Source organism: Pristiophorus japonicus, chromosome 16 (assembly GCF_044704955.1).
Source record: "Pristiophorus japonicus isolate sPriJap1 chromosome 16, sPriJap1.hap1, whole genome shotgun sequence".
NCBI lineage: Eukaryota > Metazoa > Chordata > Chondrichthyes > Pristiophoridae > Pristiophorus > Pristiophorus japonicus.
The window spans coordinates 123569457-123597432 of NC_091992.1; the positions used below are offsets into that span (position 1 = coordinate 123569457).

At 45.5% G+C, this 27976-nt stretch overlaps 1 protein-coding gene across 1 annotated transcript; it reads right to left on the reverse strand.

Annotated features, from left to right (window-relative positions):
• Positions 1-20: 20 nt before the first annotated feature.
• LOC139226226 (probable G-protein coupled receptor 142) lies at positions 21-27816 on the reverse strand. The gene is made up of 5 exons (XM_070856849.1): positions 27681-27816; positions 8365-9122; positions 4995-5043; positions 3290-3379; positions 21-85 (listed from the first exon to the last, which is right to left on the reverse strand). The coding sequence occupies exons 1-5, from the start codon at positions 27814-27816 to the stop codon at positions 21-23; spliced, it is 1098 nt and encodes a 365-aa protein (XP_070712950.1).
• Between the last annotated feature and the right edge of the window lie 160 nt (positions 27817-27976).

Sequence of the window (27976 nt, forward strand, 5' to 3'; positions counted from 1 at the left end):
GTTTGATTTACTGATTTACATCATGTTGACTTGTGCACACGAGCATGCAAGGCTGTGAGCAGCTCACAGATGTACATTAAACATTCTGGAGAACATGAGGGGAACGAGACATTACAATCCATTTACAAAAATTATATAATTATTGCTCCTGGGCAAATCACTCTATCTCATTAAGGTCTATGTAGGTTGCGTCAAAGTTACTTAAAAATCAATCCATTCCATTTTTAACAAGTGGGAGAAAATGTTGCCCCAGTGTTGAGTAGATAATCGTAGTTTTGACTTTTCAGTTTTCACAATAAAACAAATCTTATTGTGGAGGACCCAGGGTATTATAATATTAATTTGTTGGTATCTCTATTCTGGTTTTGATGAGAGAACATTTGATTGATGTCTGATTTCTTCTCTATTAAAAAGGCCTTGTAAATAATAAATAAATAACTTCCATTTATATTCCTTGTCACATGTCCAGAACGTCTCGCTTCTCATTAAAATGAATTACTTTTGAAGTGCAATCGCTGATGTAGCACAAAAAAACGTATTCCCTAAATTTAAGGTGAAAATCGCACAACTGAGAGGCTAATAAGATCTCGCATTCAGTGATTAATGTCTTTTGAAGAAACCCAGCTGAGCACTGTGTTATAAAAACTCAACAATAATGTACAGTGCACAGAAGGATTCACGTCACGGTCATGTTGCACTCTGAAGAAAAACTTGCATTTATATAGCGCCTTTCACGACCACCGGACGTCTCAAAGTGCTTTACAGCCAATGAAGTACTTTTGAAGTGTAGTCACTGTTGTAATGTGGGAAACGCAGCAGCCAATTTGCGCACAGCAAGCTCCCACAAACAGCAATGTGATAATGACCAGATAATCTGTTTTTGTTATGTTGATTGAGGGATAAATATTGGCCAAGACACCGGGATAACTGAAACCAAAAACATTCACTCTGGTAAATCGATGTTAGAGACCAGACATTATCAGTTTTTAAAAATTCCTATTCTTAGTTTAATACAGGCAAACAATTTAATTTACTATTAAAAGAGGAAATGCTGGGAACACATAGAAACATAGAAACATAGAAAATAGGTGCAGGAGTAGGCCATTTGGCCCTTCAAGCCTGCACCACCATTCAATAAGATCATGGCTGACCACCTCAGTACCCCTTTCCTGCTTTCTCTCCATAACCTTTGATCCTTTTAGCCGTAAGGGCCATATCTAACTCCCTCTTGAATGTATCCAATGAACTGGCATCAACAACTCTCTGCGGTAGGGAATTTCACAGGTTAACAACTCTCTGAGTGAAGAAGTTCCTCCTCATCTCAGTCCTAAATGGCCTACCCCTTATCCTTAGACTATGTCCCCTGGTTCTGGACTTCCCCAACATCGGGAACATTCTTCCTGCATCTAACCTGTCCAGTCCCGTCAGAATTTTATATGTTTCTATGAGATCCCCTCTCATTCTTCTAAACTCCAGTGAATACAGGCCCAGTCGATCCAGTTTCTCCTCATATGTCAGTCCTGCCATCCCGGGAATCAGTCTGGTGAACCTTCGCTGCACTCCCTCAATAGTAAGAATGTCCTTCCTCAGATTAGGAGACCAAAACTGAACATAATATTCCAGGTGAGGCCTCACTAAGGCCCTGTATAACTGCAGTAAGACCTCCATGCTCCTATACTCAAATCCCCTAGCTATGAAGACCAACAAACTATTTGCCTTCTTCACCGCCTGCTGTACCTGCATGCCAACTTTCAATGACTGATGTACCATGACACCCAGGTCTCGTTGCACCTCCCCTTTTCCTAATCTGCCCCCCAGCTTAGTGTCATCTGTAAATTGGAGATATTACACTCAATTCCTTCATCTAAATCACTAATGTATATTGTAAATAGCTGGGGTCCCAGCACTGAGCCCTGCGGTACCCCACTAGTCACTGCCTGCCATTCTGAAAAGGGCCCGTTTATCCCGACTCTCTGCTTCCTGTCTGCCAACCAATTCTCTATCCACTTCAGTACATTACCCCCAATACCATGTGCTTTAATTTTGCACACCAATCTCTTGTGTGGGACCTTGTCAAAAGCATTTTGAAAGTCCAAATACACCACATCCACTGGTTCTCCCTTGTCCACTCTACTAGTTACATCCTCAAAAAATTCTAGAATATTTGTCAAGCAGGATTTCCCTTTCATAAATCCATGCTGACTTGGACCAATCCCGTCACTGCTTTCCAAATGCGTTGCTATTTCATCTTTAACAATTGATTCCAACAATTTCCCCACTACCGATGTCAGGCTAACTGGTCTATAATTACCCATTTTCTCTTTCCCTCCTTTTTTAATAAGTGGGGTTACATTAGCTACCCTCCAGTCCACAGGAGTTCACAGAGTGTTTCAATTTTAGATTTGCAGCAACTGCAGTATTTTGCTTTTTATTTTTTTCCAAAAGAAATGTCCTTGTTTTGAACTTGTCACTGGTGGCCCCTGATTGCCACAGCTCAGCAAAGATGAGTGTGAAACAAAACTTTTTTAAATATAGATGAACTGCCAGATGTCCTATTTGCCATTGATCCCGTTCTGTTCCCATAACACTTGGAGAATTGAAATGAAATAGAGGGGAACTATCTCCGCTGGTTGGTGATTTTAGGACGAGGGGCACAGACTAAAAATTAGAGTCAGACCTTTCAGGAGTGAAATTAGGAAAAACTTCTACACACAAAGTGTGGTGGAAGTTTGGAACTCTCTTCCGCAAACAGCAATTGATGCTAGATCAATTGTTAATTTTAAATCTGAGATTGATAGCTTTTTGTTAACCAAAGCTATTAAGGGATATGGGGCAGTGGCGGGTAAATGGAGTTAGATCGCAGATCAGCCATGATCGCATTGAATGGCTGAACAGGCTCGAGGGGCTGAATGGCCTCCTCCTCTTCCTATGTTCCTATGAAATAGCACCTGAAAAAGGTCTGATTAACTTTCCAAGGGGCCAGAATGCATCACTCACCGCCCGCTGCAGCCGACATTGCTTGTCTTGACCCGCCCAGTGCCACTTTCCATTTGGCCTGGAGCGGACGGGAGGGAAGAGCCACCGGGAACCGCCTGCTGACGTCAGCGGACGGCCAAGTGGCGCAACTGACCTCCCGCCCCCCGAGCTCCCAGATTCCCGCGGGCGGGAGTCGGCGGCAGAACGAGGTTGGACCGCTGGCTGGGGGCTGGTCTATCACCGACGGTGAGTAGGAAAAACCTGAAAAAAAGGTAAGTGAACATTTTTTTTTAAATTTTCAACAGCGACTTACCGGCATAGGGTCCCCTGGTGGGGTCCATCGGCAGTAATTTGGCAGCACTTGGGCAGGTGGAGGCCTTGATGAAAATCGGCCCCCTAATTTCTGAACAATCATAAAATCTTTAGAAGTTATTAAAGTACTGGGAGGTACAGAAAAGGTTTTAATAATTGAGGAGGAATATAAAACATTTAAAGACAGTTGGAGGAAGATGGCACACTCAAACATGTTAAGGATAATTGAACAGTTGAAAAGTTAGGACAGTTGTGCCGTTTTCTCTATCAATCCATTTTTATATGTGATTTGTTTCACTAAAGTGCCCTTCAGCCAATATAAGGTTATTCAGTGCAGATATCAGTTGAACAAACAATGAACAGAAACACAGAGGCTGGAGTGGAACTGAGAAGGCAGGATTGCATTTTCTGTTACAGCCCTGGAAGTATTTTATGTAGAAATTGTGTATACAAAGGAAAAACAATCTTATACTGTCATTTTCCACTTTGAGAGGAACACATGGTGTGAAGACATTTTCTGTGTGCTAGATGTAACGAAATGCATTTACAATTTCACAATATTTAGTTCACAGGGAAAATTTTTCTATCAATAAATTGCAATATTGGAAAAAAAAATGTTCTTTGTAATCAAATTTCAAACAACATAAATCCTTTTAGAGTTGGTGAAGAATATAATGCAGGAAGTAGGTAAAACTAAAGTTAGAAGTGAGAAAGTGTTCTCACCTGTTGCTGTTACCTAATTCGATGCATTAGGTGCACCGTCTTAATAAAAGGAAATACGTTTTCTGTCATCATATAATTAGTTGAGAAAATATTGAAAGCATTGCTTTTTTGGATTGAGCGTGGCGATCTGATAGATGGAAGCAACGCATCTACACCAGGTTGGAAAGAAAGTCTTTGAATTGGCATGGTTGTGCTGTTTTGTGTTAAGCTATCACAAATTGCTTCGATTTCCAACGAATCCAGAACAGTGTCTGCAGTCAGCTTTCGGAGAGTTAACTGTTCATGTACTTGCGTGCGTGTGTACTCTGTATGTGCCTAATGATGTCAAAATGTAAAAGCTAGCAAAGGTTCAGATTGAGTGCCTAATGATACAATGAAAATAGTGTGCAAACAGTGGAATGGAGGAGGGTCTGAACAGGAGGCAAACTAGGCAACCAAGCAGTCCCTCAGTGAGCAGGAGCTGTCCATGAACCCATGCAGGAGCTATCATTCTTTGTCCATTTAATTAATGGCTCCAGTAATTGACTGTTTAGTCAATGGAATGATAAAATAGGCAACTTCAATAAACTACTGTGATATTTGTGACAGCTGGATTTCATTGTACTAAAATATATGCCTTGTGTATGGTTCAGTGCTTAAGGCTGAGATGTGTTATACATTGAATCACTGATGATATAACTGAGTGTGCTGGTAAAAATCTTTGTGCAGGGCTAGAAATAAGCTTTTCATGACATTGATCAATGTAGAGTTGCATTTATGTTGCTGAGGCCTTTTTTTTAGGGTTTTTTCCCCCCATTATCTCCTCTGTCCTCCTCTCCTGAAAGTGCTGGATCATGGTGGAATGTGTGACAGCAGCCCTCCGATATCGCGTCCAAGTGAGCCCAGAGAGTGAGTGTTGGGGTGGGGTGGGGTTATGGCCACACCCTGCACCCACATGATTCATTGGCGAGCGATCGGGAGCAGGAGCAATGATTGGTTTTTACTCTCTCTGGCCTTGCACACGCAGGCCAAGTGTAGCTCTCCTACCTCTACCTCAGCTAAGTTCAGCCAGCTCCTTCCTCGCCTGTCTCCCTTCGTGCGAGGTGATGCATTTATCATCAGAGACTGAACCCTTATTTAATGGAAGCATTCACTCGAAGAAGCAAATCAATGATCAACACAGCACACTGGCAGCCACAGATCACTTATCAATCTGTTAGCAGCATTTGATGGTGTGGCAATGCCTTTCAGTCTTTAACACAATGTTGTTAATTAGCCAATTGATACATTGTCACCATCAATGTATTCACCTCTGGTTACCTGGGCTCATAGCTTCATAGAAATTTACGGCACAGAAGGAGGCCATTTGGCCCATCATGTCTATGCCGGCTATTATTAACCTCTCTGCTAAAGGAAATAGGTCTTTTCTATCTACTGTATCCAGGCCCCTCATAATTTTATACACCTGAATCAAGTCTCCCCTCGGCCACTTTTGTTCCAAAGAAAACAAACCCAGCCTATCCAATCCTATCTCTTATCTAAAATTCTCCAGTTCTGCCGCCATTCTCGTAAATCTCCTCTGAACCCTCTCTAGTGCAATCACATCTTTCCTGCAATATCCCTCATGTACCCATGGAGTTAGTGATGAGCACAACCCAATACTAGCAGTGGTTGACTGTCGCAAGTGAAGTGACCTATTCCATAGTGGATATACTTATTTATACAAGATTAGCTTTGGCATCATTTTGTATCCGATAGAATCTGTTGCGCTGCAGTTTGACAACATCGTGCATGACCAGAACGACTCCCTCCCTCACTGCCGCCATAAATCTATCATAATCTGATGCCTTACACTTACTGTCTGATGTATGGACCTGAAAACAGCAAGAACAGCTTTCTGTTCAGCAGCCAGCTTTGCATTTCTCAAGAATATTTTCTGTCTTCACTTCAAGTCACGGAACTAATTATTCCTACTACACCCATGACTCAATGATAAAAGAACTTGGTTACAAGATGACTCCATGAATTTTACTTTCAATTTTGAGGATTCCCATCTGTCAGCTGGTGGGCATTGGAGAGAAGCAATTCACACCGCATCATGAGAAGTATTCATTATGTATGTATGTGCTTCCCATTAAAAAGTACATTGAACTAAAAGAATTAATTAATTTTATTTCAATCAAAACCATCCTCATATCGGTTGAATAAATAGATTATACAATGGTAGCACCTGCTTTATCTTAGACATGTGGAAAATCTTCTTCACTGATCGAGACTTGATTGGTTGCGAATGCTCGGCTCTTGATGGAATATCATCAATATCTATTTATACTAATTTATACCCGAATTTATACTCATTCTTACAGCTGCTTTAATGGTAAATGCAGCATTAAAATTAAACTGTAAGCCTACCATCCAGCATTAGGCAAAGGTATTAAGGGTTACAGAACCAAGGTGGGTAGATGGAATTAAGATGCATATCAGCCATGATCTCATTGAATGGCGGAGCAGGCTCGGGGTGCTGAATGGCCTTCTCCTGTTCCTAATACAAAAGTGAAATACTGCTGGAAATCTGAAATAAAAACAGAAAATGCTGCAAACACCCAACAGGTCAGGCAGCATCCGTGGAGAGAGAAACAAAGCTAACGTTTCAGGTCGATAACCTTTCATCACAACCTTTCTGACAGATGCTGCCTGACCCGCTGAGTGTTTCCAGCATTTTCTGCTTTTGACTCCTGTTCTTCCGGCTCTGTTATCAGTGCAAGCACAAGCACAAGCTACCCAAGGCAGTACAGGTACAACATCGCAAATTCGGCAACCTCGGGGCTGAGACCGTGCCGGTTTTTGGATTTTTCTGGATTTCGGACAAGAAAATCAAGAGCGTACATACGCTACCGAGACAGTCAAAGTACGAATGGTGGCGTGGGTCGGGCCAGGTCGCGGGTCAATTGGCAAAGCTCGGACCGATCGCACGCCATTTAAAACATAGCGGTGAAGCCGAAAACTCTGCCGATTTTTGGACAATAATTCCCGATTTTATTTTACTGAATATCAAATGTTTTTTTTCTCAAAAATGTCTAGTTTATGGACATTTCTGAATTTCGGACAGCCGGCTTTGCGACATTGTAACTAGTCTTCCAACGGATTAGCATTACCTCACCTGCTCTGCAACACCTCGACCAGCCACCGTGGATCAATACAACACACGCTGCATGCGCGCAATACACCACGCAACATAACTCACCATGCTCGAGCACACGGACGCGCGAGTCACAGAGGCAACTGCTGCTCCAAGTGGAATAGCCAGCATAACCCAATGTTCAAACATGCATTGCCAATGTTAACCCCGGATGCTGAGCTGCCTTAAATAACTGACTGATCATATAAGTGCGTGGAACCATAAAGAGTTACACGACAAGGAAAAGGCACTCAATTAGTCTTTAGAATTTTTGACTTTTAATCGTCTTTGTTGGCCTGGAGAGAGGACCCTGGAAGAGATGTTACATAGAATTACATAGAACATTTACAGCACAGAAACAGGCCATTGGGCTCAACTGGTCCGTGCCAGTGTTTATGCTCCACACCAGCCTCCTCCCGTCCCTCATCATCTCACCCCATCAGCATAACCCTCTATTCCTTTCTCCCTCATGTGTTTGTCCAGCTTCCACTTAAATGTATCTATCAGCTTTGCCGCTAGTCTGCTTGCTGAAAGTAGGTCAGTCCAGCCTTCATTGTATTTTTCCAGGCAGCTATGAAACCACGAGCTGTGATTATTCTTAATTAAGTGCCTTGGGATGTTTTACTACATTAAAGTCACGATATCAATGGAAATTGTTGTTGTTGTATTTAAGAATCTGGATTTGTGAATGTTCAATATTTTTTTTACTGCAATTTTAATAAGTTGCATCCCATTAAAATTTTGATTGGAATTATTCAAATTATTTCATTATTTAAATCTATGCTGAAAAATATTGATTGCACGCAATCAGATTATCAGCTGTAAAAGGGATACAAATACATTCTTTCCGGCTTCCCCTCTTCCTTTGTTAAGGAAGGTGGCTAAAGGTCACAGTTCCAAATGCATCTTGTTCCAATCTCACCACCATCATCTTCTCCAAGGGGCATGGCGTTTGAACAATCTTAAAATATAACAATGGTTGTTGCTTTGATTAATACCCAACCTTCGCAATAAGGCATGCACTTGACATGTTACAACAGTGGGCATGTGTGTTATTCTAAAGCATCGTTTGTGTCTTTAAATATCGTTGTAAGTCTTAAACTTCAAGGCAGGTCACCTTCCTAAAAACGGCCATGGATTAGAGTCGTGACAGAGGAGTTGTCGGCCCCTCACTGTTTGCAGAATGACTGGATGACCTCCTTCACAGTGGTGCGAAACCGCTTGCTCACGAAGCAGTAGAGGAAAAAGTTGACTGCTGTGCTCATCAGGGCCAGCATGTTGGCCAAATCGAGCATCAGGTGGACCTTCCAGTTCTTGTTCACCGACGAGACGTACAGATGGTAAATAATGACCACGGTCCGTGGTGCCCAGAGGACGACAAAGACGGTGGTAACTGACAGTAGAATAGCGGTGGCTTTCCCCGAACGGCTTGTCAGTGCTTTCTTCTTCTTGAGTTTGTAGATGATCACTGAGTTGACAACCAAAAATATCGTGCACGGAATAAAGTATATGATGAAACAGTGCATCCATATCAGTACTTGATCCAAAATGGTGGGTGGGTTGTTGACCCGCCATAGGTCAGACCACCAGTAAAATGGGACGCCTGTGATTAAAGACATGACAAAGACTGTTGCTATTATTTTATGGGTACGTTCAGGGTATGACACCATGCGGTACTTCAGTGGGTGACAAAGGGCATAATAACGGTCGATTGTCATTGGAACGGTAATCCAGATGGAGGCGTGGTTGGCTGCAAACTCCAGGACGCTGACAGTGTGCACCATCGTAGCAGGGATCCTTCGGTGGAAAATGGCTGTCTCCAAAATGAAGCCGACAAATATGATGAAAAACTGAGTGAGGATGTCCGAAGCAGAGAGGGCTAGGAGGTAGCAGTAGGATGACTTCTGTGTCTTGATGGCCAGATGTGAGAGAACAAATACATTCAGGATATTTACTGAAAGAAAAAATAGCACGTTAGAAACTCTTTATTTTAACTCCGTTAAGCTCGGTATTATTTTGGAGACGCTAAAGGGGCATAGACAGCTACAAAATATTCTCCAGGAGCACTGCGGAGATGCAAAGGACAACAGTCTCCCTCTAAAAATGACACGCAATGAATTCCAAACTGAAATTCTCACCTACTCAATTCCATCCTCAGCTAATTGTACATTTAGCAACAGCAACCTCCTCTCAGAGCACAGCCAGTGCCACTCTGATTTAAAACTTACCTGCCGGCCCTTATGCTTTCTTGCTCCAAAACAGATATACCGTTTTGGATACTGTTGGGAGAGATGGCTCATCAGAGGAAGGCAGCAACAGCCAAGTTTATGGCACGATGGGTGGCTCTGCTGCACAGGAGGGCAGGAAAAAGAGTAGGAGAGCTATAGCGATAGGGGATTCTATTGTAAGGGGAATAGATAGGTGTTTCTGCTGCCGCAATTGAACTCCAGGATGGTATGCAGCCTCCCTGGTGCAAGGGTCAAAGATGTCTCGGAGCGGCTGCGGGGCATTCTGGAGGGGGAGGGTGAACAGCCAGCTGTTGTGGTGCATATAAGTACCAACGATATAGGTAAAAAAATGGGATGAGGTCCTACAAACTGAATTTAGGAAGCTAGAAGTTAAATTAAAAAGTAGGACCTCAAAGGTAGTAATCTCAGGATTGCTACCATTGCCACATGCTAGTCAGAGTAGAAATGGCAGGATAGTTAAGATGAATACGTGGCTTGAGGAATGATGCAAGAGGGAGGGATTCAAATTTCTGGGACTTTGGAACCGGTTCTGGGGGAGGTAGGACCAGTACAAACCGGACGGTCTGCACCGGGGCAGGACCGGAACTGATGTTTGCTAGTGCTGTTGGGGAAGGTTTAAACTAATATGGCAGGGGGATGGGAATCTATGCAGGGAGGCAGAGGGAAGTAAAATGGGGGCAGAAGCAAAAGGTGGAAAGGGTGACCAAGGCTGGGAACTCAACATCCAGGGGTATTCAATATTCAAGAAGAATAGACAGAAAGGAAAAGGAGGTGGGGTAGTATTGCTGCTTAAAGAAGAGATTAATGCAATAGTAAGGAAGGACATTAGCTTGGATGATATGGAATCTGTATGGGTCGAGATGCAGAACACCAAAGGGCAGAAAACGTTCGTGGGAGTTTTGTACAGACCACCAAACAGTAATAGTGAGTAATAGTAATGGCATCAAACAGGAGATTAGGGATGCGTGCAATAAGGGTACAGCAGTTATAATGGGTGACTTTAATCTACATATAGATTGGACTAACTAAACTGGTAGCAATACAGTGGAGGAGGATTTCCTGAGTATAAGGGATGGTTTTCTAGACCAATATGTCAAGGAACCAACTAGACAGCTGGCCACCCTAGACTGGGTGTTGTGTAATGAGAGAGGATTAATTAGCAATCTTGTTGTGCGAGGCCCCTTGGGGAAGAGTGACCATAATATGGTAGAATTCTTCATTAAGATGGAGAGTGACACAGTTAATTCAGAGACTAGGGTCCTGAACTTAAAGAAAGGTAATTTCGATGGTATGAGATGTAAATTGGCTAGGATAGACTGGCAAATGATACTTAAAGGGTTTATGATAGATAGGCATTGGCAGACATTTAAAGATCACATGGATGAACTTCAACAATTGTACATCCCTGTCTGGCGTAAAAATAAAACAGGGAAGGTGGCTCAACCGTGGCTAACAAGGGAAATTAGGGATAGTGTTAAATCCAAGGAAGAGGCATATAAATTGGCCAGAAAAAGCAGCAAATCTGAAGATTGGGAGAAATTTAGAATTTAGCAGAGGAGGACAAAGAGTTTAATTAGGAGGAGGAAAATAGAATATGAGAGTAAACTTGCAGGGAACATAAAACTGACTGCAAAAGCATCTATAGATATGTGAAGAGAAAAAGATTAGTGAAGACAAATGTAGGTCCTTTGCAGTCAGAATCAGGTGAATTTATAATGGGGAACAAAGAAATGACAGACCAATTGAACAAATACTTTGGTTCTGTCTTCACAAGGGAAGACACAAATTACTTTGCAGAAATACTAGGGGGGACCGAGGGTCTAGCGAAAAGGAGGAATTGAAGGAAATCCTTATTATTCAGGAAATTGTGTTAGGGAAATTGATGGGATTGAAGGCGGATAAATCCCCAGGGCCTGATAGTCTGCATCCCAGAGTACTTAAGGAAGTGGCCCTAGAAATAATGGATGCGTTGGTGATCATTTTCCAACATTCTATAGACTCTGGATCAATTCCTATGGATTAGAGGGTAGCTAATGTAACCCCACTTTTTAAAAAAGGATGGAGAGAGAAAACAGGGAATTATAGACTGCTTAGCCTGATATCGGTAGTGGGGAAAATGTTGGAATCAATTATTAAAGATGAAATAGCAGCGCATTTGGAAAGCAGTGACAGGATCGGTTCAAGTCAGCATGGATTTATGAAAGGGAAATCTTCTAGAATTTTTTGAGGATGTAACTAGTAGAGTGGACAAAGGAGAACCAATGGATGTGGTGTATTTGGACTTTCAAAAGGCTTTTGACAAGGTCCTACGCAAGAGATTAGTGTGCAAAATTAAAGCACACGGTATTGGGGGTAATGTATTGACATGGATAGAGAACTGGTTGGCAGACAGGAAGCAAAGAGTAGGAATAAACGGTTCCTTTTCAAAACGGCAGGCAGTGACTAGTGGGGTACCGCAAGGTTCAGTGCTGGGGTCCCAGCTATTTACAATATACATTAATGATTTAGACAAAGGAATTGAAAGTAATATCTCCAAATTTGCAGATGACACTAAGCTGCGTGGCAGTGTGAGCTGTGAGGAGGATGCTAAGAGGCTGCAGGGTGACTTGGACAGGTTAGGTGAGTGGGAAAATGCATGGCAGATGCAATATAATGTAGATAAATGTGAGGTTATCCACTTTGGTAGCAAAAACAGGAAGGCAGAATATTATCTGAATGGTGACAGATTAGGAAAAGGGGAGATGCAACGAGACCTGGGTGTCATGGTACATTAGTCATTGAAAGTTGGCATGCAGGTACAGCAGGTGGTGAAGGCGGCAAATGGCATGTTGGCCTTCATAGCTAGGTGATTTGAGTATAGGAGCAGGGAGGTCTTACTGCAGTTGTACAGGGCATTGGTGAGGCCACACCTTGAATATTGTGTACAATTTTGATCTCCTAATCTGAGGAAGGTCATTCTTGCTATTGAGGGAGTGCAGCGAATGTTCACCAGACTGGTTCCCGGGATGGCAGGACTGACATATGAAGAAAGACTGGATCGACTAGGCTTATATTCACTGGAGTTTAGAAGAATGAGAGGGGATCTCATAGAAACACATACAATTCTGACGGGATTGGACAGGTTAGATGCAGGAAGAATGTTCCCGATGTTGGGAAAGTCCAGAACCAGGGGTCACAGTCTAAGGATAAGGGGTAAGCCATTTAGGACCGAGATGAGGAGAAACTTCTTCACTCAGAGAATTGTGAACCTGTGGACTTCTCTACCACAGAAAGTTGTTGATGCCAGTTCGTTAGATATATTCAAACGGGAGTTGGATGTGACCCTTATGGTTAAAGGGATCAAGGGGCATGGAGAGAAAGCAGGAATGGGGTACTGAAGTTGCATGATCAGCCATGATCATATTGAATGGTGGTGCAGGCTCGAAGGGCCGAATGGCCTGCTCCTGTACCTATTTTCTATGTTTCTATGTTTGTTCAACTTGCTTTCCAACTTCACTGCTTCTAATGTACGTTTTTCTTCACTGGTGCTCATTTTCTGCCCTTTCTAGTGTTCATCCTGCATAATTTACAGCCTGTACCGATATCATTCAAGTCACCTCCTGCATCTGCTGTGCTGAGGTGTGCAATTATTTCAGTCAGTGACTGTCGCTCAGCATCTGATAAATGTCTCCCCGGGACAAATGTTTCGAGGTCCCATTATCAATGTCTGGCTGAAGATTAATTCTACTCCTCGAAGCACAGCTGCTTGAGTGGGTTACTGGCTTCGGAATAATTACCTTGTAGTTAATGTCTTGGTGTTACAGCTTTAAATACAAGAATTCTCATAATTGCAAAAACAAGTCCAAAGTATCTGTTGGAAGAAGGGAGATGACTTCGTCGTATTCAAAATGCGATATTTTTCTTGTTTCTTAAATAAATTACAATGCACATCTGAATCTCATTTGGCACAATAGTTTTTAATATTTACTGGAAATATACAGCAGTATGTATGACATACAGGCAGATCACAGAATAAGGAAACACTTTATCCCATTAATTCTGCCCCTTTCACAGTCCATGTGCAGTATACCCTATCACAGATTTTATTTCATCTCCTGAGGAAAAGTTCTTTATGAATGATAATTGATCCACAAAGTTTATTGAGCAGATTTCCAGAATATATATCCAACATCACTTCTCCAATATTAAAGCCTGCCCTGTTTCTCTCCACAGACAACATATTCTCCCTCCCTCCCCACCTTGGATGGTCCGAGTACAGGTTGAACCTCTCTGGTCCGGGACTCTCTGGTCCGGAAACATCCGTGGTTTGGCACTAGTTTGTGGAACTGCCACTTTGCGTGGACGGCGAAATACATGGGGCAAGCCAAGCTGCAAGATTGGTTCAAGAAGGTAGCCCAGGAGAGCGGTGAGCAGCACTCTTCAGGTACCGGGATGTAAGCCTAGGCTGGGCGTATGCTTATGTCGGGTGTATCCATACCGTCATATGCTGACCTCCCATGGTTTGAAAAATTCTCTGGTTCGGCAACGGTCTGGTCCCGAGAGTGCTGGACCACAGAGGTCCAACCTGTGGCATCATTCTAAAATGGTGCAAATGGGGTCTTTACGCTAAGAAATAATGGGAGTGAATATTCACGTGTGCAGCTTCGTGTCAATGCTTATGTAAATATATACTTGAAAAGGAAAAATGTGCAGATCTGTGGGGCAAGAGCAGGGGGGAGTGGGACTAATGGGATAGGTCTTTCAAAGAACCGGCACAGGCACGATGGGTCGAATGGCCTCCTTCTGTGCTGTATAGTTCTATGGATTTTAGGATTCTATAGTAAACCAGGATTTAATAGCTTATACCAATCATGTAGTCTGCTAGCGGCTTAAGAAATCTTAAAGTGTCATTCTGATTGTTGCATTGTGATTGGCTGATTTTCTCCATTCCTACTAACACTCTCACATTCAACAAATTGTAGCAGATTTCAATTTAAAAACAACCAATTCTCCCATTTTTTTCAAAGAGAACCTTGTAGATTAGTGAGAATGAGAGTGTTAAAGAGAAAACCTGGAAAAAAGTGACTTACATGCTTGGCAGATCTGCCCTCTAGTGGATTTAGGGAAATCAGTGTGGGCATGAAAAGAGGTCAACGCAGAGATAAAGGGCACTGTGCAGTAGCAATGGAGACTTCTGAAGCTGCTACTGGCACTATGCTTTGTCACAACTAGGATAACATATAACCTGTAGCAATGTGAATTGTTACAAAAATCGTCAAATCTGCGCTCCTCCAATTCTGGTCTCTTGAGCATTCCTGATTTCAATCGCTCCACCATTGGTGGCCATGCCTTCAGCTGCCTGGGCCCTAATCTCTGGAATTCCCTCCCTAAACCTCTCCGCCTCTCTCTCCTCCTTTAAGACGCTCCTTATAACCTACTTCTCTGAACAAGCTTTTGGCCATCTGCCCTAATATCTCTTTATGTGGTTCAGTGTGGTGTCAAGTTTTGTCCAATAGCACTCCTGTGAAGCACCTTGGGACATTTTTACTATGTTAAAGGTGCTATATAAATGCAAGTTTTTGTTGATAGTGACATTGGACAAGAATTTTGTTTGCAGTTGTGTCTATAGTGAGTTTGATTATAACTAGATTTTCCTCACACACGTGCATTTACATATGTATAAAAATCTAGTGTTCCCCTGTCACACCTCAAATTGACAAAAGTGGTAAAAACAGAAAAAGAAAGTCGGACATTTCCTGCAGTTTTTTCTGAACGTATTCACCTTGCATCTCTCTGAGAGTAGGAACCAGAGATTCACAAGCCTCTAATTAACCTCAGAAAGTACCAATGTGAAATGTCATGTAAGTAGACCATGTATACTAACTGTATAGTCACATAAGGTGTGCCACCAGAGGGCACTGCGGTGGGAGACCCGAGGGTCACCTGCATAGGTGTGCAGGGCCCAGTATAAAAGGCTGCCCACCATGCTTGTTCCTCACTCTGGAGTTACAATAAATGGGACTGAGGTCACAACAGCTCAAGTACAATACTAGACCTCGTGGAGTCATTCATAAGAGCATTAAAGACATAACAACTGGCGACGAGATTACGAACTTTCACGCAAAAATGACTAACCTTGGTGCATTAGAAAAGTTCTCAGAGGGTGAAGATTGGGAAGCCTTTACGGAGCGGCTCAACCAATATTTCGTAGCAAACGACCTGGTAGGCGATGATCCGGCCACGCTGGCAGATAAGCGCAGAGCTATCCTGTTGACCAGTTGTGGGCCCGTAGTCTACGGCCTCGTCAGGGACTTGCTTGCACCAGAGAAAACAACGACCAAGTCATACGAGGAGCTGAAAGTGCTCATTCGGGACCAACTCAAACCAAAGGAGAGCATCCTCATGGCCAGGCATCGATTTTATACACACCACCGCCCCGAGGACCAGGAAATCGCGAAGTACGCTGCCGACCTCAGGAGGCTGGCAGGACCGTGTGAATTCAGCGCATCCCTCACCGATGCGTTGCTGGACATCTTCGTAATTGGCATCGGTCATGAGGCCCTTCTTCACAGGCTACTGTCTGCTGAAACCACCGTCACTCTGCAGAAGGCCATCAGCATCAGCCAGGCATTCATGACCTCAAGCTACAGCTCCAAGCAGATGATGACTCACTCTTTGGACTCAAACCCGGCAAGTACTGTAAACAGAATGGTGCCTTTCACAGGCAGAACTGTTGAACGTGAATCTGCCCAGGGCAGAGCGTGCAGGCCCCCGAGTCCTTTAACTCAGAGTCCGCCGAGGGGTACAAACGTAAGTCGAGCAGCACCATGCTGGCGTTGCGGAGGTAATCACAGGGCTTATCAGTGTCGGTTCAGAGACTATGTGTGCAAAGGTTGCAGCACAAAGGGCCACCTCCAGCGAATGTGCAAAAGAGCTGTGACTCACCACATAGAAGAGGAGTCAGCAGATGGCTGTGAATCCAGCGCGGATTATGAGGAGATGGCTAGAGAGGCAGCTCAGTCCCAGGATGAGGTGTATGGAGTATATACCTGCACCACAGATTGTCCTCCAGTGATAATGGAAGTCGAGATAAATGGCGTTCCAGTCTTCATGGAAGTGGACACAGGGGCGAGTCAGTCAGGAAGCCTTTGAGAGGCTATGGAACGATCAAGCTGAACGACCCAAGCTGGTCCCAGTTCAGGCAAAGCTGCACACCTACACCAAAGAACTGATATCAGTTGTTGGTAGTGCGGATGTAAGTGTATCCCATGATGGCGCGGTACACAATTTGCCATGTTTCAGGTGATGGACCAATGCTACTTGGAAGAAGATGGATGGGGAAGATTCATTGGAACTGGGAAGACTTCATCCCTCCAGCGATCGATGTCCCCCGTGCTCAGAGGCAGAGCAAGCCCCCACCTTCGATTGGACCAGGCACCAGAGAGCAGATCTGCGCAGCCCCCGAGGCACAGACCGCTCATCACAACTGCGTGGCGATGATCCAGCCGAGATTTCCCGGTTTCAGTGGCAGGACTCCTGGGGAGGAAGATTGGATCGGAGGGCGCCTTCCCAGCTTCAGTGGCAGAATCCCTGGGAAAGAAGATCACGGTAGTCGACATCATGGACAGGGAAAAGATGCCGTCCAAACCATGAGGTGCAGCGCTAATGGAGCAACGGCACGTGGTTCCACGCAAGGAAGACAATTGGGATAAAAGTAGTAAGGCCATTTTAAAGGAGGCCAGCAACCTGCCATTTTTGAATGAACTGCTTGAAATTGGTAACCAATGTAAAAGTCCAGCTGTAACGAGCAAAATGTTGTTGAGCGATGTCGGGTGCAAATTACAATCAGCCAATGTAGCGGGCAAACACCTAACAGTCGTATACAGGTCCAGCAGGCTACCCAATGCTGTAGCCTGCGTCCCCAGGACCAGAATGATGTATCATAAAGTGTCCCCACAGCTGACAGAAGTAGACAAGCCGCAGAGTAAACGATCCCCGGAGAGCAGAGGCACCGGCAGCGATACCCTGCCTCAGATCGGTTTAACATTGCAGGCACCGGATGGCATGAACCGCCACGGGCCAGAAACAGTAAACTGCGCCTATGCTCGCAGTCGGCTACCGTCGCCCACCACCCATGTGGAAAAGGCGCAGCCCACAAACCCACTCGCCACCACGGCAATGCCCAAGAGCGAAGGGTCATCCACAACGGCTAACCTCCAACGGACCTGGACCAGTCAGGATCCCAAGCTAGAGAGTGCTCACAACGGTGCCCTCAAGGAAAACGAGTCAGCAGTCCCCTGCAAACTGCTAGACAAGACGAGGCAGCCCCACCGTCGCTTAGACGAAATGCTCACTCGCTCAGACCGCTTCCCAGGGAGCAGCAGCGCCACTGTGCAAACAAAAAGGACAGGGAGGTCACAGACACATCAGCTGTCTTTGGGCCTGCCCGACACGAGGAGTAACGGCAAGAGCCCTGAGCTCCGGCAACTTGAGCAAAATGAGCTCACCTCGCGCACAGACCCACTAGCATGGGGCGCTGTGCTGCCACCAGACAACCCAGATCTCATCCGGCCGTGCTGGAACTAGACTGCCCTTGTGTACCTGTACTGATATACCTGTACTGATCATGTAAATGTACCACACAAAAAGAAACGCAACTGTAATCCACCCAACAAATGTACCAAGATGTAAAACCCATGTGATGAACTTGAATGCAATTTGCATGTAACGGGCCATTGGCATGATCTCTGTGTGGGGGGGAGAATGGAATAGTCATAGACTCACAACCAGAAACCATGGGGACCTCCACTGGCAACAAATCTGACTATCAACCCACCCAAGCTAGAAATGACCCTCCAATGGTCAACCAGGAAGAGCAAAGCCCAGGTCACCATCAATGTACGAGTCAATTTGCATTAAAGACTTGGACGGAAGTGATGTCATATATGTAGACCATGTATACTAACTGTATAGTCACATAAGGTGTGCCACCAGAGGGCACTGCTGTGGGAGACCTGAGGGTCACCTGCATAGGTGTGCAGGGCCCAGTATAAAAGGCTTGTGCCTCACTCTGGAGTTACAATAAATGGGACTAAGGTCACAACAGCTCAAGTACAATACTAGACCTCGTGGAGTCATTCATAAGAGTATTAAAGACATAACATGGAGCACATCCCCCAGGGGCAGGTCAATCGAAACACCACTCCATCTTAATAGCTACAATCACAACCGTGCTCCGGACCCCAATACCACAGAAGATCGCCGAGTGTATAAATACACGCTCGTTTAATGAAAGGTAATCACTCTGAGCTGCAACAATTCAGCTTTCTCCTTCATTTTCTGGGTAGAGTTCTACGAGTGTTGATAGCACTCTAGCATCTCGCCAAAATGGCCATCCATCGTGTATCATAATCGCTCAACCATTGGTGGCCGGGCCTTCTGTTGCCAAGGCCCCAAGCTCTGGAACTCCCTGCCTAAACCTCTCCGCCTCTCTGCCTCTCTTTCCTCCTTCAAGACGCTCCTTAAAATATACCTCTTTGACCAAGCTTTTGATCACCTGCGCTAATTTCTACTTATGTGGCTTGGTGTCAAATGTTTTAATCTTATAATACTCCTGTGAAGCACCTTGGGATGTTTCACTATGTTAAAGGCGCTATATAAGCGTTGAAGCACTGACCACACGTGATCAGCTCCGCTGGGCAGGCCACATTGTTCACATGCCTGACACGAAACTCCCAAGCAAGCGCTCTACTCGGAACTCCTTCATGGCAAACGAGCCCAAGGTGAGCAGAGGAAATGTTACAAGGACACCCTCAAAGCCTCCTTAATAAAGTGCAACATCCCCACTGACAACTGGAAGTCCCTGGCCAAAGACCGCCCTAAGTGGAGGAAGTGCATCCGGGAGGGCGTTGAGCGCCTTGAGTCTCATCGCTGAAAGCATGCAGAAATCAAACGGAGACAGCGGAAGGAGCGTGCGGCAAACCAGACTCCCCACCCACCCTTGCCTTCAACGTCTGTCTGTCCGACCTGTGACAGGGACTGTGGTTCTCGTATTGGACTGTTCAGTCACCTAAGGACTCATTTTTAGAGTGGAAGCAAGTCTTCCTCGATTCCGAGGGACTGCCTATGATGATGATAAATACAAGTTGTTGTTTGAGCCTAAACAGTGAGCGTTTGCAAGCTCGGCAACTGTCGGGGCTTTTGCAGTCAAGCACAAGCCCGTTCTCGACAGATGTTCACGGGTATGTACTTTTCAAACCACCATCACGAGTGGAACCATTACCGGATTTCCCTTCCTAGGCCACGTGTACTGAGGTCAGCTGTACTGCCCCAGCCCCATCCGAGATCAGCTGACTGCGCGGACTGTGGGCTTAACCAGGTGCGGGGTGGGGGGGGGCAATTAAAATGGAGCGAGAGGCTTACCAACTGCCTTAATGTCCCAATTAAATTGCAGGCAGAAAGGACGCCTGCATAAACTGATGGGGTCCTTCTTTAAAGATTGGATAGGCTGGGGTTGTTTTCTTTGGAACCGAGGAGATGGAGGGGAGACCGAGTTGAGGTGTATAAAATTATTAGGAGCCTAGATAGAGTGGATAGACAGGACCTAGTTACCTTAACAGAGAGGTCAATAAGCAGGGGGCATAATTGGTAGGAGGTTAAGAGGAGGCGAGGGGAATTGTTTTCACCCAGAGGGTGGTGGGGGTATGGAACTCACGGCCTGAAAGGGTGGTAGAGGCACAAACCCTCATAGCATTTAAAAAGTACCTGGATATGCACCTGAGGTGCCGTAAAATACGAGGCTGTGGACCAAGAGCTGGAAAGTGGGATTAGGCTGGATGGCTCTTTGTCAGCCAGTATGGACATGATGAGCTGAATGGCCTCCTTCCGTGATGTAAATGTCTATGATTCTATGAGTCTATGCGGATGATGTAATCGGGCCGGTCTGCAATATTAAGCTGAGCCCTGAGTGGCGGAGCAGTGGTGGCATTTCCATTTCCTTGTGGGCCAGGAGGAGTCGGAGTGTTCTGCAGGCTCCACAATGATACTTTGGGCCTCCCTTACCCTCGGCTTCTCTCCCCCTCCCCCTGACCGTGACCATTGTTGGACCCTCCCGCCCCTGAAGACTTGCCTTAATATGGGGACCGTTCCCTCTGGCGCCCCCCCAGCAGTGGCTTCCTGCCGCCTGCTGTTTTGGCCGGGAAGTTGGCCATGGTAATGAAGCCCTGCGGTCAAAATGCCAGCTGGACCGGTCACTCGCTAGGCCCCATTCCCACCTGGGACTTAAAACCGACCTCTCCATCTTTGGAAACTGATCTTAACTCCAGCTCAGGATAATGGGATCAAAGTCACCTGTCTCTGTTACCTCCAAAGGTTTTGCATAAACTTTCTCAAACCAGCTTGTAGAATGCGCATTTTCACAGAAAGAAAATTGCCAACAATTTGCCACTTTAATGTGCACAAGGTTCTTCCTCACAAATTTTTTTTTCATGCAAAGAAAGAAAGACTTGGATTTATATAGCGCCTTTCACGACCACCGGATGTCTCAAAGCTCTTTACAACCAATGAAGTACTTTTGGAGTGTAGTCACTGTTGTAATGTGGGAAACGTGACAGCCAATTTGCGCACAGCAAGCTCCCACAAACAGCAATGTGATAATGGCCAGATAATCTGTTTTTTTGTTATGTTGATTGAAGGATAAATATTGGCCAGGACACCAGGGGAGAACTCCCCCTGCTCTTCTTCGAAATAGTGCCATGGGATCTTTTACATCCACCTGAGAGAGCAGGCGGGGCCTCGGTTTAACATCTCATCTGAAAGACGGCACCTCCAACAGTACAGTGCTCCCTCAGCACTGCACTGGGAGCGTCAGCCGAGATTTATGTGCTCAAGTCCCTGGAGTGGGACTTCAACCCACAACCTTCTGACTCAGAGGTGAGAGTGCTACCCACTGAGCCACAGCTGAATAAAAATAAATTAAAAGTACATAACCCAATTGGTTAAGTTCTGAACCAACCTCTTTCGTACAGCTAGTGGATATAAGTCCAGTTATAGAGTGAGAACACGAAGTACCAATGTATTCATGAGAACAGGGAAGATAATGTGACCTTTGGACCCATTATGTGTGTTCTGTGCCATGGGACACCCTCGCATTCATCGACTGTGTCACAGACTCCTCGCTCTCGGCTCAAATCTAATTTGATCAGCATGATTGTCCGCATTAGTTGTTTCAACAAAATGTTTATTGATAAGTAGCTCTCAACATCTATTGCTGTCTAAACCCTGAACAAAAACAACATTTTAACAATGAATGACTGTATTCATGATTGTATGCACCCGTCGCAGTGAAGAGATTTTCCTCTTAGTTTATTTATTACTTCATGACCTATTTCAAATAGCTGATATTCAGCAAGCTATCGATTTGGTTTTCACCACATGTGTTTCCACTGGCTCAGTGGAGCACTGGCAATAAATCGGATTTGATGTAATAATCCAGCACATGTGAGTGCTGGTACTTACGTGATGCATTAAGGTCTATCAGTTTAAAAAGTCATCAACAAACTAAAGACGAACCCAGAACAGTGCGGGACAACTTTGCCTGAGGTTTGACGTACTGATGCAATGCTTTGAACAAGCAGGCTGCAGGTCCCTCGGTAACGATGAGACACAGGGGCCGAAATTCAGCACCTCACCGCCCGCTGCCGCAGACTGCCGCCGGCATTCCTCCTGATGATCCGCCCAGTGCCACGTTGGAGGTGGCCTGGAGCGGGGGCGGGAGGGAAGAGCCGCCGGGAACCGCCCGCTGACGTCAGCGGACGGCCGAGTGGCGCGACTGAGCTCCCGCCCGCCGAGCTCCCAGATTCCTGCGGGCGGGAGTCAGCGGGACTCGGCGCCAGAACGGGGGTGGGCCGCTGGCTGGGGGCTGGTCTGTCCCCGACGGTGATTATGAAGAACCTGAAAAAAAAGGTAAGTGAACATTTTTTAAAAAACATTTCCACAGCGACTTACCCGGATGGGGTCCCCCGAAGGTCTTCAGATAGTTTTAAAAAATTTTTTTTACCGCTGCATTTATTCTCCAGCTCGTCGACCCTCCGTGGGCCCGACTCCATCCTCGGTGGCACTTGGGCGGCAAACACCTCTGCCGCCGAGAATGAGACCTCCCGCCCAGATTGACGGCGTACGTCGTCCATCTACCGCCCGCCGACCTTCGAGGGACCTTGGTGATGAATAACCCGCCCAAAATGCCGCCTGGTATCTCAACGGCCACCGGCGGCACCTTGGGCGGGCGGGGGCCTTGATGGAAATCGGCCCCAGAGACTCTATCAGTAGGAATCCCTCCACAGCTCGGGTGGTTTATGCAGCGAGGAGCTGGGTCACCCAGACCAGGAAGATCGCAGGCTTCGTTGAGTTGCCTTTGCTGAGTTAGCTGGTTTCACCCAGTGCTCCTGTTGGTCTCAGTGCCCCGGGTTAGGCTGAAAGTCAAACAGTGCTCTTGCTCTCCATCGCTATCCTGCCACCCTTGCTGAAATGTGCATGTATGACAGGATCAATATATGATGCTTCATATACATCTGTTATCCATTTGGTGTGAAATAATTCTGTCCTCATAGCACATTAAGTGAAATCAGATCATGTTATTCTAAAGAAAGACCAGGACTTCTGGACTCAGGAGCTGTCATTTACTCTTGTTTGGAAGAGAACTCTCACCCAGAGTTTGGCAAACGTACCCAGCCCTCAGATACTTGCCCACGTCTAGCTGTTCAAGCACTTTACCTGGTAATCAACATGTGGCTAATGGGTATCAGGATGTCAGCAATGACATGCTTTCTATTTAAGATATGTGCTTCAGAGACATGGACAATGTACAGCAGGCACTTCAAAGCACTGGAGAAGTACCACCGCAAAATCCTGCAAATCCATTCGCAGGATAGGCGCAACACCATCAGCGTTCTCCCTCAGGCCAACATCCCCAGCAGCGAGGCATTGACCACGCTCAATCAGCTCCAATGGACGGGCCACATTGTCCGCATGCCTGATACAAGCCTCCCGAAACAAGCACTGTACTCCGAGCTCTGTCACAGCAAGCGAGTCCCAGGAGGGCGGAGAAAATGCTTCAAGGACACCCTCAAAGCCTCCTTGAAAAAATGTAACATCCCCACCGACTCTTGGGGATCCCTGGCCCAAGACCGCTCAAAAGTGGTGGAGAAGCATCCGGGAAGGCACCGAACACTTCGAGTCTCTTCTTCGGGAGCAGGCGGAAGCCAAGTACAAACAGCGGAAGGAGCATACAACAACCCAAGCCCCCCACCTACCCATCCCTTCAATCACCGCCTGTCCCACCTGTGACAGAGGCTGTAGATCCCACATCGGTCTCATCAGTCACCTGAGAACTCATATCAGTGTGGTAGCAAGTCATCCTCGACTCTGGGGGACTGCCTAAGAAAGATTTAAGATACATCTGGGGTTTGACTGGGAACTTCTTTGCCCCCATTTAAGCATGGTTTTAACCACAAGGAGATGCATTCTAAGCCTTCAACAGAGATGCTAAAACTCAGAACTGACCCTGAATCACTGTAACCAGGGCCACAGCATGGACCCACTTCATACGAATCGTAAAGTGCAGAAACCCCCCATTTCACTCAACCCGCGTTCTGCTGGTGCTTTACTCCGCATGGACTACCTAGTCCTAATCTTTTGCTTGCTCCCCATATGCTTTAACAGTCCTCTTTCACAAACAGCTACGCAAATCCTTTCAGATGAATTTAGCACTCGATTTCCATAATAGTTTGTGGCAGAAAATTCCACATTCTCAGCACCGCCGTGTGAAGCAATTTGTTTCTAATCTCTCTTTTAATGCCTTTTGCGATTATCTTCAATTTGTGCCTTCAGCTTACCGATCAGTGGAGACAATCTTATTCGTAATGAAGCTGCTAATCTTTTTGAAGTATTTTTTTTTAATAGCTTGAAAGTATCCAACGTCACTGAATGCAACACGAAGAATATGGACGACTTCACACAGAGAGATCATTAGGTTACCCGGGGTGGCCATGAAATCAGAATCATTCATCACAGAGGAGGCCCTTCAGCCCATCGTGCCTGTGCTGGCTCTTTGAAAGAGCTACCCATTTAGTCCCACTTTCCTGCTTTTTTCCCATACCCCTGTAAATTGTTCCATTACAAGTATATCTCCAATTCCCCTCATAAAATATGATTGAAAAGACAACTAGATTGGTTTCTGATGAAAGAGAGGATAGATAGATATGGTGAAGCGGCAGAGTTAAAATCAACCAAAACAGGGTAGGCTTGTTGGACCAAAAGAACTTTTCCTATTCCTACTAATGGATTTCCCATTGCTTTGCCCCTGGAAAGTCAGGAGAAATCGAATGAGGATATTGTGGGGATGGGTGTGGGGGCTCTTGTGTAGTAGGGATAATGCTGTATAGGGGTGGGGATCTTGTTCATTAGGGATACTGCGTATAGGAGTAGGGATCCTGTTCATTAGGGATACTGCGTAAAGGAGTGGGGATCTTGTTCATTAGGGATACTGCGTATAGGAGTGGGGATCTTGTTCATTAGGGATACTGCGTATAGGAGTGGGGATCTTGTTCATTAGGGATACTGCGTATAGGAGTGTGGATCCTGTTCATTAGGGATAATGCTGTATAGGGGTGGGGATCGGCAGCTTGTGGAGCTGGTTCAAAGCTCCATTCAGTAAAAAAATTGCACAGCCAGAAATTTACACGTCCTTCAAAGAATGAAATTAAAATTTTCGCTGACTGCTCAGAAATCTTTGGCCTTGCGCCAGGGGAAAATATTGAGTTTTATTTCCAATCATACGTGCTTTACATACCAGAATGGCCATTATTGAGCAGTGAGTGGGAGCACCAGATGATGTAGTCTGTGACTTCAGCCTGAGTCTTTCAAAAATTTCTTCTGGTTTGACTTTAAATCTTTGTGGGACGTGTAAATTTATAGCTGACTCCATCATAATTTTCGCATCCTGTTTTATTAGCTTTACCTTCACTTCAAGCATTTCTAATTCCCTGGAAGGAGAGCGGACAAGGTTTGGAATTACAGCTTCCAACACTTGACAGCACCTCATGAATTGACGGTGACAAATTACCAGTCCATCAAGTAGAACAGGATCCTAATGGCTAAAGCGTTCAGGGCTTTGAATTTTTTTCCAACCTCCTCTCCGAACGCTGGATACTCATGCTGGCACATGGCCCATCGTAGTCCTTCAGGGCTCCTTCCAACTGATCCGTCATCATACGTGAGTGTTGGCAGGCCTTTCAACAATGGTGACGTCACAGTCAGACCTGATTCCAACCTCTCCCTATGTCCACACATGCATATTTTCCAAGAGTCGTCATTGAAAAGATACTAGGAGTAGGAAGTCCTTCCCTAACCTGGGAATACCGTGGAAAATTACAGTGCCATCGCCTGATAACCATAGAGACATGTCAATTATAATCAGCAATAATCTGCTGGACTGGGTAACAAGGATCATTTATAGGATTTACTGATTACTTCTTGCCGTGTAAACATAAGCAAATAACGGGCAGGAAAAGATACGCTGAGCCCTCAACAACTCCAACTTCTGGCCTGTTCCCATCCTCCACTCTCTGTAAACCTTAGCTCATCCGCTGCCTGTATCTTATCCTGCATCGAGTCCTGTTCACCCATAACCCCAGTCCTTGCTGACCTCCATTGGTTTCCGGTCACCTAACGCCTGCAATTTAAAACTCCGATCCTTGTGTTTAAATCCATGCATGGCCTCGCCCCTCTATATCTCTGTAGACCCCTCCAGCCTCTACACCCCTCCCTATCTCTGTAACCTTCTCCAGCCCTACACCCCTCCCTATCTCTGTAACCTCCTCCAGACCTACACCCCTCTCTATCTCTGTAACCTCCTCCAGCCCTACACCCCTCCCTATCTCTGTAACCTCCTCCAGCCCTACACCCCTCCCTATCTCTGTAACCTCCTCCAGCCCTACACCCCTCCCTATCTCTGTAACCTCCTCCAGCCCTACATCCCTCCCTATCTCTGTAACCTCCTCCAGCCCTTACACCCCTCCCTATCTCTGTAACCTCCTCCAGCCCTATACCCCTCCCTATCTCTGTAACCTCCTCCAGCCTTACACCCCTCCCTATCTCTGTAACCTCCTCCAGCCCTACACCCCTCCCTATCTCTGTAACCTCCTCCAGCCTTACACCCCTCCCTATCTCTGTAACCTCCTCCAGCCCTTACACCCCTCCCTATCTCTGTAACCTCCTCCAGCCCTATACCCCTCCCTATCTCTGTAACCTCCTCCAGCCCCACAAACTGCCCCTATTGAACGTTCCGTTTCTCTGCATTTCCCACCTTACCTTCGTCTCACCGTTGGCAGCTATGCCTTCAGGTGTCTAGGCCCCATGCTCTCGAATTCCCTCACCAAACCCCTCTGCCTCTCCACTTCCCTCTCCTCCCTTAAAACTCACCTCTCAGACCAAACTTTGCGTCAGCCTTTTGTCTCCATTTGTCTGATAATGCCTCTGTGAAGCACATTGGAACATTTTACTACAGTACAGGTGTTACATAAATGCAAGTTGTTGAAACAACTGTATTCTCTCTTTGTGATGGAAGATGTGACATTTCTAAATTGTATTAACTTGAGAATATTAATATGAACAAGATTGTATTTCTCCGTCCCAGAGAAATGGTATCTGTAATGTATTTGCTTCGTGGGTTCTTCACTTAAGAATTCAGAGCAACGCATTGCTATTGAGAACCAGTTGGTTTTTAACAAAGATTTAGCCATCACACTACACATTCCCAGTTCATCCACGAGGCTCACAACTCTTCTTCTTCTTGGGCAGTCCATCGGAGTCGAGGACAACTGCGTGCCTCATTGTGGATGACCTAGACCCAACTGACTGGGGTTTTATTGAGTCTTGTGAACATCACGTGACTGGCTAAACCACTCAGAATGCAACAGCTTTACAATTATTTTAGTTGTAATCAATTAATCAAGTGCCCCCTGATTAAACGGGGGGACACATCAACATTTTCAAACAAGTGCCCCCTTGTTTTTTTTTGAGGGCACTGAAACACAAAACATACAAGTGCCCCCTGGCTAAAAGGGGGGGGGGCACTAAAACCAGTAAATTAAACAAATTAAACTTTAAACAATAGTAATCAAATTAAAATTTGGTTGCAACAGCTCTACAAACCGGTGAGCATCCTCACAGGTGCATACATTACAGTATCTAGCAGATTAATCGGAAAGGATGATTTCTGCACTCACCGGGTAAACCCAGACAGAGCAGGACACTGTAGTAAATGATTGGAATGACTCCCAGCACACACGGTGACCTCTCAGAGTTTGATTCACCCCCTTCCTGCCAGGGGGCCGGGAATGTGCTATTGTGCATGGCAATCATTGTTCTTTGTCAGGAAGCACGTTAGAGCACCTGCAAAGTAAAGAACATTTGGTGATGTCGGATGAAAATGGAAGACAATGTCAACGCATCTGAACGACTGTTGCAATCTGATGAGACTTAATAATAAAAACGTCCTTACTTCTGAAGGTGGCTTTATTAC